At 35.8% G+C, this 19,136-nt stretch overlaps 1 protein-coding gene across 6 annotated transcripts in view; it reads right to left on the bottom strand.

Annotated features, from left to right (window-relative positions):
• The window catches only part of EPHA3 (EPH receptor A3), a 368,318-nt gene extending 356,281 nt beyond the window's left edge, over positions 1 to 12,037 (bottom strand). For 4 of the 6 annotated variants that reach the window (XM_055110167.2, XM_055110170.2, XM_003831520.5 and 1 more), the window contains exon 1: positions 11,822 to 12,037. In XM_055110167.2, coding sequence (XP_054966142.1) covers positions 11,822 to 11,909 — 88 coding nt within the window. In that variant the 5' untranslated portion in view covers positions 11,910 to 12,037. The remainder of the gene's footprint in view (positions 1 to 11,821) is intronic. The other 2 variants (XM_008956865.4, XM_055110168.2) reach the window with 2 other exon arrangements.
• Positions 12,038 to 19,136: the final 7,099 nt, after the last annotated feature.

Raw genomic sequence — 19,136 nt, 5'->3', positions numbered from 1 at the left:
AAGCTCTGACTTCATCATATTCTGCAGAATATCTGGATTGTCTAAAATCTCAGGTGTATCATTTATTTTGATCATGACAATACAAATTTGATGGACATCTACAAACACAGGCACACACACATGAACAAACTCTTCAAGATTTGTTTTTGGGTTTTTATAATGGTCCCCAAAGGATCAAATATGGTACCACATTCTTAGCAGTTTATTTCAAAACACTAGTCTTTTCCTTTGCATCTTAGGAGCATGGTGTCAATGGAAAACATCAAACTCCACACTGGAATAGTCAGAAAACTTTTAATTTATTGATGAAAGAGATGGCAGAGTGCAAATAAAGACCAATGAGATATTTTTGGGTAGTGTAGTCATAATAGGAATAGCACCTACAGAAGTTTTTATATGGAGATGGTTCTATTTTGATATTCAGTCACATGTGTTTCCAATATATTCACATGCACTCACATGTAATGTAAAGAATTTACGTTAGCTTAGGTATGTGCTTAATAAGAACTATTTCTGAATATTTAGTTATTTTGGACATGCTTAAAAGTGTGTCTTTGTTATATATTCATTTAAATTATTTTTAAAGTTACATGCAGTTAAAAATAAATCTGGGTTAAAATTATCCCCACCACATGAACTTAAGCAAATCTTCTTATCTCCTAGTCCTTGTTTTTATGAATTTATTATTATCTTTTACCTTAAAAAAATTCTCCCTGTCTCTCAGAGACTCTGTTCTGGGACTTAAATTGCACCCTCCACTAAAGATTCATATCATATTTTCATAATTTTCATATCTATGTTATAACAATTTTTATATAAGTATTTATTTTAGATTCATTTATCCCATTGAATTTGACATCTTCAAGAGCACAGAGCATTCCACTCCCTAGCAGATATTTTTTTTCAAACTCCAGTGGGTAACTAATCCTCAGATAAGCACTGTTTGGTAAATAAACAGACAATAAATTATTATAATATGAAAGATGAGTCATTATGTAATAGGCAATTAGTTATATATCAACCCTTTTCTTGACTCATTTTAATGATTCTTAAAGTTGTGCCTTTGTCATTACATTTAGAGTTCCAAAGTTTTCACTAATAGGGTTAGGGTAGTAAACCTACTACACACCTGGCCAAACATAAAACAAAACATGCTTAGTTAATTTCCAAAGGATCACCTTTGGAAAGAAAAATTTAAAGGAATATTACTAATTTTACATCTTTTTAGTTTTCTTCCTCTCATTTTATTTTTCTTGTGGGAATATTAAAACATTTAGTATGATTTGGAACATCACTTTTAAAGATAAGAAAAATTTTCCTTATGCAATGTACAAATGTCAAAGAAAATCACTTGTATCTGAAAATACAGAAAAAAACCATTGTTAAGCATAGATTAACTAGTTTAGCCAGATGAAATACATATAATTACACATGGAAATTTCTTTTTCAGAGAACAAGGACAATCAAATCATAATTTAGATCAGAAGTGTCAAGAACACTATAATAAAATCTCTAAGTTTATCTTTTTGAGTTATCGAATGTAAATGAGTATTAAATTATCTATAGTAAACCAGAGAGTAAAAGTAAACCAAGAGAAAAATACTATGTCCTTTTATACTGCATCTTTGAAAATATTTCCAATATTTGGCAGTTACTAGATTTGGTGGTGTTTATAGATTTCATAAAAGAGTAACAATCTGACTTAATTCTAGTTCTAGTTTTCTATGATGCTGTCAGTTCTTTTATTCTGTAAAAAAGCAAAATCTACCATGATCAGCTGTGACTTATTCGAGGGGGAAAGAAATCTCAGTTTGTATATAACTGTAGCCTTTTTGCCACCTTTGAATATTATAGATGATTAGAGAACAATTGGGGAAAATGAACAAGATTAGATAGTGACAAATAAATTGATGGTTGTTTTTGTTTTTTTCACATCACCTGTTTGTAATTCAAAAAAAAAATTATGCCATAATGAGGTCAAAAGGTATATATTTATTCATAAAATTTTGCTTACAGTTTGGGAATAGCTCAGTTTTGTAAGAGGACAATACTGTTGGTGATATAACACACCACACAGTGCTGCAAATAGACTTTTCCTGTGAGTGGTGTTTTGCTTACCCAGAGGATTAGTTAGATAATCCACATGGAAGACATTGCAAATTAGCTTCCCAGACTTTCCTTCAGTGTGAAGACTGCCATCAGATGCAATGAAAGAATATATCACTTTAAAAGCTATACAGTTTTATTAATTGCTAAATTGGGTTTGAAAATCAGGAAATAAATACATGTTAACTGCTAACAAGCTGCTCTGTGTTCCCCTTAGTCAGTCTGAGGTAGATAGGAAATGTTACAATTTCCCGTTGATTGGAAATCAATCAACTTTATCATAGGCAAAAAGTAAAATTTTACAGCCTTACATGAGGCAGTTTACACTTACTGGACCTTTAGATCTTATTCATCTATTTTTCTTAACTATTAATTGAAAAAACCTGTATTAACCTTCTCAAAATGAATGTATTAAAAATCGAGAAGAAACAGTTTTGATATTGACCAACTAAACTTCTCAGTAATAAAATTAACCCACAATTCTCTATTTGCTTAAGTCCCTTTTGAGGCCCTGCTATGTAATCAGTCAAGATGTTTGTCTTAAAAGGGAAGACAGCTCAGTTTGGAGCCTTTAAAGTCAGTTTACATTTGCCTTGATTTGAGAGAGTTCTGAAAACCCAAATATAAATATAAAAAAGTCAAATAATAGGAAAATGAGTAACAAATATGAATATAAAAAATCAAATGACAGGAAAATGAGTAATTGACATGAATTCTCTGGAAGTAAGGGGGAAAAAGTTTGTTGCTAATTCTTCACTTTTGTTCGTGGAAAATATGCCAATAGCTTGAAAGATTGGCTAACTCTTTAGTTAACCAACACATTAGTTTTTGTTTTTGTTTTTGTTTTTTTTTTTTTTAATGTTACAGTGAAGACAGCAAGATACTAAAAGCTGCTTTCTGCTTTGGAAGCCTGATGTCATCAATATGCTATTTTTGCTCTTTGCCAGGTTAACAGAATTTATTGCAGCAATTAATGCAAAACATATGTGCTGAAATACCCACATGAAAAATATAATTGCCCCCAACTTAATCTGCTACCTTTCAAAAGCCTGTTTTAGCTACCTTTTCTCAATGGCTAGAGTTAAATAGAATACAAGTGCTTTTATGAAAGAAGAGCTAAATCACTAAAATTTATTTTCTCATCTTAAGTAATTTAAAAATTATATTTTAAACGGGGGGAAATTTCCACAGAGACTAAAGTCTACTTTTTGGACCATGTTCTATTTTCTCCTATTACTGACCTTTAAGATAATTCCAATTGTTAATTCACACTTCATTTTTATTACACATAACCCTAAATAATCACACTCTGGTTATATTGTACAATCTCCTCACTATCTGTATGTATGGAATTCCTGACAAAATCTTCTTTCCAGGGTGATGAAAGGAGTGTTTGAGTGTCAGGAAAGGAACACAGAGGTAAGAACGTGTGAAGAAAAGTCATCAGAGATATTTTCATCTACTCTTCTGTCCACATCAAATTCCTTTAACTTAGTTTCTTAGTGGGTCCCCCCCCACACGCAGGTAATCATAACTTATGAGTGTAACTACAGTTCCAGAGTACCCTCATTTATATGGTTTTCTTCAATTTTTCACTACAAATTTCTGAATGTTTCTAAATTATCCTTGCAAAGTCAGAAGACAAATTAGTACAGTCACTGGGATTAAGGTTGAGAAGCTAGTGCTTTTCCTGACAATGATGCCTCCCTAGTTCATAGGCATTTGTGTCTAGGAGAAAACATATGAGGTTAAAATCAAAAGACAAAGACGAGAGAGGGCTTGGCTTAGTTACCGCTTTATTATGATCCATTTTCTCAGTTTCCTCAGTTGTAACAATAGGAAACATCATGTTACCTATTTTAGGGCTGCTTTAACGATTAAATGAGGTTCAGTAAGTCGTGAATGATAATGTAAGGGAAAAATCTATTTGACAGCAGAGCACTGAGCAATTATTTTCTCAGTGTTGAACACGGCACTGAGGATATATTAGTCTTGAAGTCTACAGTATTTAACAAAACCATCTTTTATGAAAAACACTGAAGTTCTAACACAGCCACAGAAACATCAGGATCATCCACCCACCAAGCTATCTCGATAGCACAGCTCCCAAAAACCCTCTCTTGCCCATTCCATGTTTACTCCCAATATTGGAAGAGGAAAAATCCTGTTTTAATAAAATGGTGTCAGTCAAACACGGGCTTTGGGAGAACACAGACAACTTTTGAATATGCACAGGGGAAAAGTTTACTGACATCCCCTCAGCAATTACTAGGGGCCTAAAGGTGGCACTAGCAGGTAGTTTTAAAGAAAATTTTTCTAAAAAAAAAAAAAAAGATATTCTTCATTTTAGTCTAGCGACACCAAAAGAGTTGAATGCCCAAAAGATGAAGAAATAGTAAAGGGATAGGGTTAGAAATCAGCAAGCTGGACAACAGGGCGTATGAGGCAACTCCTGTGAGTCTCAACCAAGCGCACCCAGTAAGAGATGCTTTCTCAATCCGGCAGCGAACCTTGCAGAATATCTCCTTCCCCTGGCTGTCACCTGGTGAACCCATGAAAATGAATGGAAAAGAGACACGCCACTTCCAGACGTCAAACTGAAAAGCCTAGCTGACAGCAATGCGAAAGGCAGCAGGGCGATCGTAGATCCTGAATTAAAGTCTATTCCTCAGGTCAGGACCTGCCAGGCCCGTCCAAGGCGCACGGACTCTCTGGCATCTTACTGACGCCCAGGTAAGGAGGGTCCAGGTGGCAAGGAGTACGCTGTGCTCTCCCACTGCCAGCAGATCCGCGGCAGCAGGCAGAGGGCGCACGTTTGCCTCTCGCGCGCTCCAGTCTCCTCCTGGCGCTCGTGTTCGCTTAACTTTGCACCTTCGCTCTCCGCTCGCTACAGAGTCTACACCGTCCGCCCGGAGGCAGAAACCCGGAGCAAAAGAGCATCAGGCTGCGCTCGCCCACCCACCCTACCTCGGGACGGAGGCCGTGGCACCCTGGTCGCGCTCCGGGAACTGACTTGGGCAGCCAGGCGCGGAGAGACTTGTGCACAAAGAACCCACTGGCCTCCAGAGGGCTGAGACTGCGTTACGCGCACCCGGAGATGTTTTTTTATGATCTCATCTTTAATTTGATGCAGAGTGAGCAAGCAGTGAACTGTTGAGAGACACCGTTGTTTTCCCTTTGCACCAACGAGCCTGGACCTAGCGGAGAATAGTTTGTGGTTAAGACACCCTGATGGTGGGTGTGGTGGCAGCAAGGAGCACTTGCTCATCTCCCTGTTGCCACATTACTGTCTCTACCCGTACGGCTCTGCTTTGTGCTAAAATTTCGCATGACACACTTTTGTAATTTAATGAATATTGCATTATCAAATGTGGAAAGTGTAAGGCGAAGAAGAAGAAACGCAGTTATCCCCTCCTGTGGCTACTCCTGTCCATGGCGAGGAATATTCACAACAGTTTGTTTGTACAGTGCTGCCACTTGCTTTCCTCCTCCTTCCTCACCTATTATTCTCACTTCACCATGTTGGTTTGGATTATGTGGATTTTCACCCTTTGCTTTGACTGGAACAGCGGGACATGATTTAGAAAATGAAGGGTTGGGGGATGTTCACACTCAGGGCTTCTAGTTTAATAACATCACTTCAAATTTGAGGCTTTATTTGCTGAATTGATTTTGATTCTATCCACCCCTCCACATGCATTCGTCCAGACATTCAAAGGGGGAAGCATTTTAGCATTTTTTGGCTGTCACTCTTAAAACTTTCCTGGATATTTTCTTCTGGGAAAAAATCAAAAGTGTGTAAACTTGAGAGGAGAAACAAAGAAATGCAGCCCCCCCCCAACCTCAACCCCATTTTAAGTGTGCGGGGTTTTTAGGGATTTAATAAAAATTGATTAGCCAGATGTTTTACGTGATAAATGTCTTTCTTTTAAGCAAATGATTTATATATTAACATTGGCTTTAAAACCTTTGCTTTTCTCTACTTCTCCAGTTTTCTAATCAACTTTTTTTATTTTCTTTTCTCCTGCAAAAACTTTTTTCTTTGTAATCGACCACCCTCCCCTCTTTTTTTTTTTTTTTTTTTTTTATACAAAGGAAGCTGGTAGGAGGCAAACTAAAACTTGCTGACTTTCAGATTTTCCTGGAGAAAACCTCCTGCCAGGTTCCAAGAACTACCTGATACCAAGCAGCTGGGAACAGACTTAATGAAATCAAGCAAGTGGCGCACATGTATCCACACCCCGAACACACTGAGGGATGTCTTCCTAGGTGGATTGATTTGTGACTTGGAAGACTTTGCATTTTATAAATGTCACAATATTGCTTTTACTAATATTTCTAAAGTTGTTACAGAAGAGTTAGCTAAGGTTTCCACATTTTTGAGAAGTAAATTTCTAATCCTGGTTTTCTGTATATCTGGATGAATAATATAATGAATGTTTCACACTACTGGTCAACCCTTTATTTAAAAAATCTGTGGAAAGCTACTTGTGTACTTGGTAAAAGCCCTTTATTGACCTTCCGTGATGATAAAATCCAGATCTCTGAAAACAGAACCCAAAAGGAGACACCTGCATCTGTTCTTCTAAATCTTCTCTCAAACAGGAATTAAAGGAACAAGGTTTATTAAATATTTTAAAGAAAAAATGTGCAGGCTAAAAAATAAAGTTGAGGATCTTGACAGAAAATAACTTGTAAAACTTAATGTTCTTCCAAGAAATACACGTTTCCCCTTATATCTAGTATTTATGCCAAACCGAATCATTGAAAGAATGATTCAAATAAAAAGTAGCCCAGATCACAGATTTTTTTTTTAGTAAATGTCCATAAAACCTTATCGAGTTTGATGATTTGAGGAAAGTTTTATTAATATTTTCCTGAAGATCTTATGACTTGGAAAATGTAACTTTCAAGAACATTTCTTTTTTTTCATTTGTGTTGAAATTAGTAAATCAAATATATTTTGGAAATATATTTTGCCTTTAAAAATCATTTGCAAAAGTAACTATTTGATATTTAAAAATTGCATATATTTTATTTCCGAAAAAAATTTAAATTTCTGAAAGGATTTTAACATTAGAAAGAAAGTTATTGTGGAAAAGTATTAAAAATGGTCGGACCCTTAAGGAACACACCAAAGTTTGAATGTTAAATGTAGGCAATACATAAAGAATGTTACTAAATCATTTATTTAATAATAAACTTATTAAGAGCAACGTGAGATTACTAAGTTGTTAATATGACCAACGAGCCAACCATAATTCAATTCAAGAAATGAAAAACGGTACCAAAAACTTCCTAAACCTACTAAAAAATGTTAAAAATAACTCTCTAAGATCTGATTCTGTACAATATTTTGTTTTAAATTTTTGTATTAAAATGTTTTTCATTATAGCTCCCAATTTCTAGTGTTTCATGGAAAGACAACTTTATATAAAATACAACCATGATCTAACACGTGGCAATGGTGTTTTATTACATGTAGTTCCCCTTTTATAGGTCCAGTCACTTCTGAATTAGAAGTATATCCAACTAACTTTTAACCTTAAAATAGGCAAAGAAAACCCTATCAACTACAGTAACAATAATTTAAAAATATAAAATTAAAAATATTGATAGTTACAGTGAAACTGTTTTGTATTGATAAATCTATTGTTATTACTAGAAGATGTAATATCTAAAAGAGTTTATAATTGCTCATTTATGACAAGGACTGGAATAGTATGATTATGAAACATAAAAATAAAGAGATTGAGGTATCCGAGTGAACCTTTTCACCACTCAAATTATTATTATAGACACTAGTCTTTACAAAGATATAGATTCAGAATGAATTAATTTTGTGATAGATTTTGAGAGGTTACAAAAAGTTTCTTTACGGGACATTCAAAATATTATCGTAGCAATTCAGATTGTCAGTAAAAGCTTAAACAAATTTGCTGATAATCCTGTTAATGACCTAGGTCAAGTGTTAACTGTTGTGGGTTATAAAATAGTGAAATTAAGGTTTCTCTTACCTTCAGGCAAATAGCACAGTTAACCATGGAGGCGGGGGAGGGGGGGATGTAGGGGTGAGCTATTAGGAGAGCTATTAAATTACAAAAATGTATAATGCATTCAATTATTTAGTCTAGCATGATGAAATGCTATTAAAAGCAAATGTAAACCCTCTTCCAAACCAAAAAAACTTATAAAGATGATATGATAGCTTAGTTCTCTATTAATGTTTTAATCACAGTGTGTTCTTATTTGAGGAAAAGTGTTTATATATGAAAAGTGATGCCAATTTATTGTAATTTTAAAAAATGAAAAAAATTGATTATTTATTTTCTCCAACATTTGCCTACTACTCAAAGGGAAGCTTATAATATTCATATGCAAGTTTTACTTTTAAGTTTTAAACAATCGCATAGTTTCCTCTAGTATTTAGAATATTTATATTTAGGGAAATGCATTTCATAGAAATAGTGTCTTAGCTACTAAAAAAAAGTCTTTAAAAAAGTAGTATATAAATATGAATATCTAATTTTATTCAGCTTTATTTTGGATACTCTGTTTTCAATATAAAGAGCTTTCTAGGTAAATGTTAATCCAATTTATGAACTCTTTTGGATAGAAAAAATGATTTAGTGTATTATGTACTGATGAATTAATAGTGCATTGTACCCCAGACTGCCATAAATGTATAAAAGTGTTTAAAGAAAGTATTTTTACCAATTCTGAAAGGGTTGAAGTAACCACAGTTGATAATTTTATTTTATATCCAGTTTTAACTTTGTTCCAATGTTATTTCTGTTTACCATTAATCATCCCTGTGGTATGGAAACTAGGAGTAAGTATATGAACTTTTAAAATAATACGTAGTGTAGCAATCATATTTTGCCATGAAAAACAGCTGATCTCCCATTAAGTCTTTTCTTAAGCCATGTAAACAGAGAGACCTGATAAGAATTTAATAAAGTTTTTATAAAGTTCTGTTTAAGTATATAGGCCAATTGCTGAGTCAAGTGATCATTGGAATTATGAATATCTGTTATCATTGATGAGTCCCTATTATCACCTGGAGTCATTTTCTTGAAAGCATATAAGAGAGATATTTGTAATTACATTAATAGAAGGAAAATTCAGATTAAACATTTTCTAAGTTATTTTTCTTATCAGGGACCCGTGGCATTTCAATATTGATGGTTAATGATTAAATCTTAAATTAAAAACACATCACACAACTGCAAATATCCTAGCAATTAAGTCAATGGCCTGGTTTTGTTCTCTTTGGTTCTCAAATGCCTAACAACAGATTGAAGAATATATTCTAGTAAATATGTTTCAGTAAATTTCTCATAAATTTTTTACAGTGTTGAAATATTTCAATCATAATATTTTAAATACAGTCTAGTATTTCATATTTCAAAATTAAAAAATTATATCAGAAAACTACATTAATACCATTTTTAAATCACCACTCCTCTCATATATACATTTTCAAAAGAATTGCTTTCTATTTAAATTACATTGTTAGAAAAATTGCACGGAAATCTTGGCACATACTTGGCATTTTCACTTTTCATGTTATTCAACTCAACTGAGAGCCCAGCTATGGATAATATTTAAAATCTCACTCAAGTATTACCTAAGTTAAATCATCTTAAATTTGTTTTAAAGCTTCCCTTCACAATCACAGGAAGGAAAAGAGACACTACCCATAGGACACAATCTGGAAAGAATAATCCCATGAATGATGGATAAACTTTCATCCAAGCAAATTAAATGCAATTATGTCAGCTTTCTGAATATATTTACCTTTCTATATCCATATGGTTAATGTGTACCTGTCTGTATAATTATATACATTATATCCCCAAACATACATGAGGTGAGGCTTAAAAGCAATTTGTATTTGATTAACTCTGTTTCATTAAATTAATACTGATTAATTTTACATAGGTGTGAAATAGTTTGGTGTCTTTTTTTTTCTCTTGCAGTTTACTTAAAGGTTGTTTTCCACAAAAATACTGACTAACAGCTACATTATTGTGCATAATTAATTCAGTAATATCCATATCTACATAGTTCATAACCATTCTATCTGGAAAATATAATTTATCATGACAATGTGGGAATTTTAATACTATTTTTCTAGTTATTGTCAATATTTTAATATCTGCGAAGAACAAAAATTTTTAAAACATTAATTTTAATTTATTGATATGTTACCTATTATACATGTTACCCGTTATACAAATGAATACTCTTACCTTTCATTCAGGAAGAATGATTGACTCTTACTTTCAAATAAACATTTTAATTTGGTTTGTAAAATAAAAAGTCATTTGTGGGTAAGAAAATTTTCTTGATCCTTATATTTTAGAATTTTCATTTTCTTATTTAGAAAAAAGATTCAGAACATTTAATGAAATCTGCCAAGTTGATAAAGGCAGTCAGTAAGGAAGGAGATAAATTACTGCTCTATTAGCAGTGAAAGTAGGTCACCGAGTATCAGGCAGTTATTACATTTAATAAAAAACTTTCTAAGTATTTTGTTTTTACTAGTGTTTTTAAAATTAAGGTACATATACAACAGTATTGGCTTGACAATATATTTTCTAAGGAGTGATGTATATAACATGATGTTTGCACATCAGTTGCTCGGTATTGTTAACTTGCAAAATAAATTGCTAAATGTTACTGTTATAAGTTCAAAATCACTAAGAGGAAATTAATGTTGTAAGGGTGGCTTTACACTAATCAATTATTTAGAGAAGTTTGTTTTACGAGTTAGGGACTGTATTCACAAGAATAGATCACAAAAGGAATACAGGAGAAAGAAAATGTATGTATTAAGTACACAATCTTATAGAACACATTGGTGTCCTTAACATTAGGTTTGCACTTTAACCCACTGAAAAGGAATTAATGCTCATTACAAGGATAATAAATAACACAACATCAAGGAAATGCCATTTGCTGCATATGAACATTCTCTCTTAATCTACTATTCAGTTATTTACTATATCTTCCCAGGAGCTATCCACTATTCATTAAATACATTCTCCTATTTGTATATAAGCCTTTAAACAAAGAGAATCCAACCTAAGCTTATTGTAATTCCTGCAAATATTACTTATGTTAATGTGGCATATGCTGCTCTTTAGAACCTGTACCATAGAGCAAACCATTGCCTGGCGGGATACACACAACTTCAACACAGCCCTTGCACCATAAACACGCACCTCCGCTTCGACAAACTCTGATTTCCCTTTAGTCCATTCATAAATGCCATGATCCCAAGTAGGAACAACCTGTCATTACCTTTAAACATACTAAAGAGTCTAGAGAGGAAGGCTGAATTTTCTTTCAAACTTCTCGGAGTACCACATGGTCATAATTAGAAAATAAAATACTGCCTTGGCTATTTGGCAATTAACATAACTGGGTTGCAACGCTGGAGGATTTTCTTTCTTTCTTTCTGCTCAAATTGGCAAACAAGGTAATTGCTCGAAATGGTGTCAGATTAAAAACACATTTTCAAAGTTTAGACCATCTAAAATTATCTCCTGAAGTGTTGGGGAAAAAAAGGCACATCTTTCCTTCACTCTCAGAGCAAACTGCTCTATTCGGAGGCACCTTCCCGACGTGCAAGGCTTCGGTGAGAACGTGCTTTGAAGAGCGTGAGCCCCGCGGGGCAGAGCTCCGTGCGTCGCGGTACCTGGCTTACCTTCATTGGAAGGCTGCGGAATCAGTTCCCCGAAGCTGTCGAGAACAGAGCAGCTGAGAAGGAGGAGGATGGAGAGGTGACAATCCATGTTGCTGGTGCAGAGGGCAGTGAGAGGAGCATATCTCCATGAAGCATGCCACTGATGTGAGGGGGAGCGCTCTGATTGCTGGAGAAGTTACCATGCTCCGCTCGCAGGCTGATGTCAAGTTTGACACTGGAGATAAGGAGGAGTCTGGCTGCCTTTCCGCGAACCCCGCTCGGGGACTTCCCTGGGTCCTAGTGCCGTCTTCAGCGGGCGCCGAAGCAGAGCGGGATGGCACGCAGCTGGCTCTGCAGCCCAGAGCTGCTCGGGAAGGAGACCGGGTGGGAGTTGGGGCGTCGCCCATGGGACAGGAAACACAGAAGATGTGATGAGGCCGCGGTGCTGAGAAAAATGCTCCCTCTTTTGTGTTGCATGAAAAGTAGCTATTTTATTGTTTGCTATCCATGCTCTGTTGCTTAATTCACCGAAGAAATCATAGCCTTGATAGGAGTATCATATGGCAATGTGAGTGCAAAAGGAACTGAAATGCGAGAGAAACGTGTGTTTTGAAAGAATAGCAGTCTTTCGTTAAAAAGTCAATCATGTTTGTATAATTGAAAAAAATGATTATAGTTATTCCTTTACTGTGTTCAATGTGATCATAACTCTCCATGAGTTCTTTGTGATTCAGAAAGACACTAATACACAGCCTGAATCAGAGGGTCTCTTCATTTCCACACCCAATGGTATCGTGGCTTTTTATTAGATCTGGCACAATGATTTTCCGCGTACATAGAGCATACTTTGGTTTTTTTTCAAACAGGGAAGTTGACCTTCATCATCTTAGGGAAGGGAGCAAGTCTAACCCCAGCCGGAGGTCTACATTCTTTTCTCGTTCTGTGTTGTAAAAGTAATACAGATCAAACCTAAATTTCTTAATAATACATATCCCCCTCCCTCACCATCTCACATTAGGATCTCTGGGTTCTGCGAGAGAAACAATGCATAATTCACAGCTCCTCCATTCAACTTTCAACCACTGATAGTCTGATAATATTGGGGTATTCTTATTCTTTAACATTCCACATCCAAAGGCTAAATAATAATGTCCTTGTACTTTCTCACTTATTTTACACCATGACTATCAATGGTCTCTGTTATTTCCAATCCCATTGCTGAACAACCTATTGCAATCTAGTTCAGCCAAACAATTTTGTAATTTATATTTTAATAACCAGCATCACTTATCTTTAAAATATCTCCCAGAAAATGGTTACTCAGATATCCTTCCGCCCATCTATCTCTTCTTATACTAAAAAGAAAACAAGATTATTATATTCCTCTCACAACTTCAGAAAATAAAGGTATGTTGATAATCTTAAGATCAGTGATCAATTTTAGAGCTCTTGATAATGAAACTTAAATGAAAGTTTGAAAAGCCCTTGTTAATAATATATTCAGTCCACAAACTCAATGTTTTTAGTTAGAGAACACAATTTTCACTTGAATTTAAGTTAATGGTGCCAGATAACAGTTTGATGACTGGGGTGGGGAATTGGGGTGGATAGAAGCAGCCAGGGGAAAAGAGAGATCCTTCTCACTTTTCTGTGTGTGCCATGTTACTTTGTGTCTCTAACTTCTTTCCACATTGTGTCACCAGAGGCTGCGCAATCCTCAAGTGCCAAGTCTGTCAGAATTGAAAATAATAGCAGATACTGCCCAGAGAACTTAGACAGTGGTGACTCTGGTGTTTTTTCAAAGTTCCAGCACAACACTTACATTGTTCCAAAGTTAGATACACGTTTTCTGAAACTTGAAAGAAACTAAAATCTTATTTGGAATTGACAATTTGAAAACATTTTGGAGAATCTGCCAATGTGCTGACACGCAGATCCATTGGCGCCCCTCATGCTATTTCTCTTTTCACACTTGAAAACTTAAAAACTGCTTGTCACTGGGAAAAAAAGGCATTCACATTTGCAGAAAGCTACAGGAGTGGCAAAATGAGTACAAAGCAATACCTGGCCTGAAAATAGAATGTAAATGATATAGAATCTCTAAATTGTCAACTCTAGTGAAAAGTAAAAGGTTTCCATTATGTGGGTGCCATTCTGGACAGATGGGGAAAAGGGAGTGATGCCAACAAGCAGAGAAGAGCAACCATAGCAGGAGTGGAAAGGATGAGGTGGGGGCAGCAGATGCAGGGAAGCCCTTATTAAGAAAGTGGTAGTTGAGTTGCAGCTTGAAGGATGGGTAGGAGTTCACTAGTAAGAAAATGATTCAGAAGGCACTGCAGGCAGGCAAGTCCAGAGAGTGTCCAAGTGAGCCAAAAATGAAAGCATTTGGCACATATGGAATACAGAGTATATTAGAGTATTTGTGGTAGGTAAAGGGCCGGAATAGGAGGAGGTATGGATTGGAGACAAAATGTAGGGAAATATTCTTCAAAGGACTGGTTGAAAACTGCAGAGATTTCTATGCCACATGTCAATGATTTTACAATATATTTTAAACTAAAGAGAGACATCAAAAGCATTTCAGCAAGTAGTAAATTGATCATGTCTCAGTCTGGGGATAAAAGTTTACTGATAGCATAAAACAGGATGTCTCCACCTGGGTGCAATGCTTATTAAGAAGTGATGCCTTCTTCCCACCACAGACTTACTGGATCTAAACCTCCGAGGTTGGAACCCAGGAATCTGCAATTTCACAAAAGCTTCTCAGGTAATCCTTGGGGTCCCTGGAGAACCACTGCCCAATGTGAAGGAGGGAATATTAGAGGTAGGCCAGTTAGACTTCAGGCTATTTTTCAAGTAAGACTAAAGTGATAAGGAACTGAACTAGGATCTCTCAGAAAGAAGAAAGATAAAAGGGAAAATGAGAAGACTATTTTAGGTTAAACAAACAATACTCCCCCAAGGAAAACTGGATTTAGTACATAACTCAAGTTAGGAATTAATAGTTCCCTGGGGGAGATGGCAATTGAGAGGAAACTGAAAAGGGGCATTTTAAAGAAAAGTGAAAAACAAGATTTCTGGAGGAAATGACAAATGTCTCTATTATTAGAGTATAGATTTCGAAATTGAGTCAGTGGGTATGGGAAAGAGGAGACACCGGCTAGGAAGAAGCAGGGTCATGAAGAGTTCTATTAGCTGCTCTAAAAAGCTTGGACAGGGGTGCTGAGGGGCAAGGCAGAAATAGTTCAATTTGCATTTTAGAAAGATCAGTTTGACATATTTAAGAAAGGAGGGGAAAATGAAAGTGAAAACTCCAACGAGAAGCCAAAAGACAAATTAGGAGCCCTTTGCAGTAGGATGGCCAATACCATGTAGAGGTTACCAGTGGGGCTCTTGAATCAGAGCAATCTAGGTCACTGACCTGGCTCTGTCACTCTTAGTGAAATCCAGATAATAACAGATCCTATCTCATCGGAATGTTGTAAGGATTATATCAGATTTGGGATGGTACAGATAAAGTGTTAGCCTAGTGTCTGAATTATTAAAAGCATTCAATACTGTTTTTAAAAAATCTTGATCCAAAAGAGAGATCTAGAGAGTGTGACACTGAGCAGTAACAGTAGAACTGAAACCAGGCACATATAAGTGGGAGAAATGGCAACACTTCATAATAGATTGATTATAAGAAATTAGGCAGACGGTAGTGCGTAGAAGGCCTTTCAATTCCTGGCTTGAATGAAGAGTTAGTGAGGAGTAAGAGAGGTTTGAGGATAGAAAACAGACGTGGAATGTAAAGGTTTCTGTTTTACATATGTCTAGTTGGAAAGACCTGAGGGTAAATGAAATATTAGGAGAAAAGGACCTAAGTGGAGTTATTTCTTTGGAAATCATTAGTATATGAAAATAGGCTGGGAGTGGAGGCTCAGCCCTATAATCCCAGCACTTTGGGAGGCTGAGATGGGTGGGTGGATTGCTTGAGCACAGGAGTTCAAGACCAGCCTGGGCAACATGGAGAAAGCCTATCTCTACAAAATCTAGCCAGGCATGGAAACACATGCCTGGAGTCCCAGCTACTGGGGTGTCTGAGGTGGTAGGATCTCTTTAGCGCTGGAGGCAGAGGTGGCAGTGAGCCAAGATCACATCACTGGACTCCAGCCTGGGTGACAGAGTGTTGGTAGGAAGATCAGCTGGATGGCCAAGGATGAAGCCCTAGCATACACCTGTATTTAAAAGGCAGGTAGAAATAAATAGCAAAGGACTAGAAAAAATAACTTATTAGAAATCAAGCTTGTGAAAATTTTGAAAAATAATTCATTCTTAGCTGTGTTGCATGCCAAAAAAAAAAAATCCAAAAAGATGACTGAAAAGTCACAATTGAATTTGACAACATTTTGGATGAGGCCTTCTCTGAACGTGGTACCCTTACCTCTATCCTTCCCACTCCCATAGCAGCTAAATTTATTTTTCTTCTCTGTTGACATCCCTCTTTTTCACATCTATCCAGAATGGTGCTCAGGTTATAAAAACTCTTTACTTAATGTTTGATGTATCTTAATCTGGAGAGTCTACTATTTCAATATCCTATATTGTTTATGTTAATTCCCAGGCTTGGTTTTGCTTTGTGCTCATTTTGACACTCGTGTAAGTTTCCTTCAAACATGAATGCCTCTTTCTACAGGGAAGATTTTGATGACTTTCGTGATACTTTTGGTAGAGTAATGGGACCACAAGTTCAATTAAGATAAAGAAGTAAATGGTAAGTGAGGATATAGAAATAGTACATATTCTGTGCTTTCAAGAAGGTAAGCTTAGAAGAGATGAGACGCCCGGAAAAGAGGTAAGTGAGATCAAATGAGAGTATTATAAAATAGAAGAGGCTGACATGTTTCCTTCTCCTGTGCTTAGTTGATTAGTGATGCAATCAATTGACAAGAAATATGGTGGTTCAAATTTGGGAGGTAGAGAAAAGGGGGGAAAATATCAATTTTTTATTTACAACCTGGTGAGATCTAAGTGCAATCAATAAAGCCAGTAGTTTAATATAAAATAAGAAACCCAGAAGGGCATAAACTGCAAGTTAGGAAATTATTGGTAAATGAAAGTAGTTTAATCCATGAGAGTAAATGTAATTGCCCAGAAAGACTATGAACAATGAGGGAAAAAGAGAACCCAGTGTTCAATTCAGATTATTATTATTATTTTGAGACATTCTCACCCAGTCACCTAGGACTGAGCGCAGTGGCATAATCTTGGCTCACTGCAGCCTCTACCTCCTGGACTCAAGTGTTCCCTCCACCTCAGCCTCCCCAGTAGCTGGGACTACAGGAGTGTGCCAGCATGCCCAGCTAACTTTCATGTTTTTTTGTAGAGGTGGGGTTTTGCTATTTTGTCCAAGCTGGTCTCAAACTCTTGAGCTCAAGCAATCCACTCCCCTCGGCCTCCCAAAGTGCTGGGATTCCAGGCATGAGCCATCGCAACCAACCTCGATTTAGATTAAACAGAGTATCCAAAAGGCAGAAGGAAACTGAATAATTATCTCAATTAACTGAATAGGAGTAAATATTGTAAGACAAGGTAAAGAGAATGAGTCAGAGAGGACAGTAGAGATGAAAATTTCCAGAAGGGGACAGTCAACCGAAACAGATGTAAAGTTTGGTCAAAACTAAAAACAGTCTTTCCAGTGAGTGGAAAGATGACAAGATTGGGAATTCTCTCCCAGAAAATTATGTTTACAGCTGCAAAATTTTTTAGAACCTATTATTTTACAGTTAAAGAAAGAGTCAAACATTAGTGACATCATTATGTTCACAGGGTCAAAGGAAACAATAGAGGAAGTATAAAAAAATTATTAAAAAAATAGAAAAAATACTTATGGGAAACCCTACAGGAAATCTTTGGTGCCTAAGTATTTGAAGGTGATTAGAAGAATGGAATAATCTCAGAATCTAAGAAAGCTTCTTGAAGGACAGTGATTTTTCAGGACAATTACTAAATTTTGGCTTTGAAAATAGTCACAGCAGATGGCACAAATTAATTTACTGTATTTTAACTGATATCCACTGAATTAATATGTCGTAAACATGCAAGTTTATGCAATCAATATAAAAATTAGCATGCCCGAATTAATCAAAAAATGCTGATTATAAATTAGAAAGATTTAATTCAATTGTTCTAAAGCTGTCCAAAAAAGCAAAAAAAGACTTATAAATGTGATTTGCTGGTTAGGATAAACCAATGCTATTTAAAACATACTCTTACATTCAATTTTATAATTACTTCTGAAACATTTTTCCATTTTTAAAACAAATTTTACTACTATCACTACTTCCTACTCTTCTGTTTCTCTTGCCAAAAGACAGTCAAAACAAGCCAAGAGTTCATCTTAACATCTAAGGAAAACATCCCAAGGCTCTGAGCAAACTCTGAGCAAGAGCATATGGGGCTTGAGATGGTGGAGGAGTGAAGGGAATGTTTTGGATGAGACAGGACTTATATTGTAGTCCTTTTAAAACCCATTTTTGAGAAATAATTATGAATATACATACATATGTATATTCATCATACACATACATATGGAATATTGTACCCATCAACAAGAAAGACCATACACTATCCAATAGTATTTTCTTAGAGCAGGGCGTGTTAAAATGCAGAATTTTATTTAGGAAATCTTGAGCGGGACCTGAGATTCTGCATTTCCAACAAGCTCCGAGGTGATGATGTCTGCTGCAAGTGATGACACTTTGCAGCAAAGTTCTAAAATACATTGGTTGATTTGGAAAATTAGTGTAAATATGTATAATATATTCAAATAGAGACATTACAATATTAAAAAGTCAGATATGGTAAAAAAAAAAAAAAGTGGGAATACATGGCTCAGTCTATTCAAACTCATCTCCCAGTAAACTTCAAAACTAACCTACTGCTCCAGTCAACTATTTAGATAACACTACATTACTCTAAATCCTTTTCTTCTTTAAGGATGTCATAACAGATGCTATCTTCATGGCTTTATGTAGTCAAGACTACACCATCTTTTCTGTAGACTCTTTTTTTTTTTTTTTTTTTTGAGACGGAGTCTCGCTCTGTCGCCCAGGCTGGAGTGCAGTGGCGCGATCTCGGCTCACTGCAAGCTCCGCCTCCCGGGTTCACGCCATTCTCCTGCCTCAGCCTCCCGAGTAGCTGGGACTACAGGCGCCCGCTACCACGCCCGGCTAATTTTTTTTATATTTTTAGTAGAGACGGGGTTTCACTTCTGTAGACTCTTATTTCACCTTTATCTAAATCACTCTTAGAAGCATTTCATCATTTACTGATCTGCATTGTCAGTTAACTG

Source organism: Pan paniscus, chromosome 2 (genome assembly GCF_029289425.2).
Source record: "Pan paniscus chromosome 2, NHGRI_mPanPan1-v2.0_pri, whole genome shotgun sequence".
Classification (NCBI taxonomy): Eukaryota; Metazoa; Chordata; class Mammalia; order Primates; family Hominidae; genus Pan; species Pan paniscus.
This window is presented reverse-complemented; position numbering and strand designations above follow the sequence as displayed.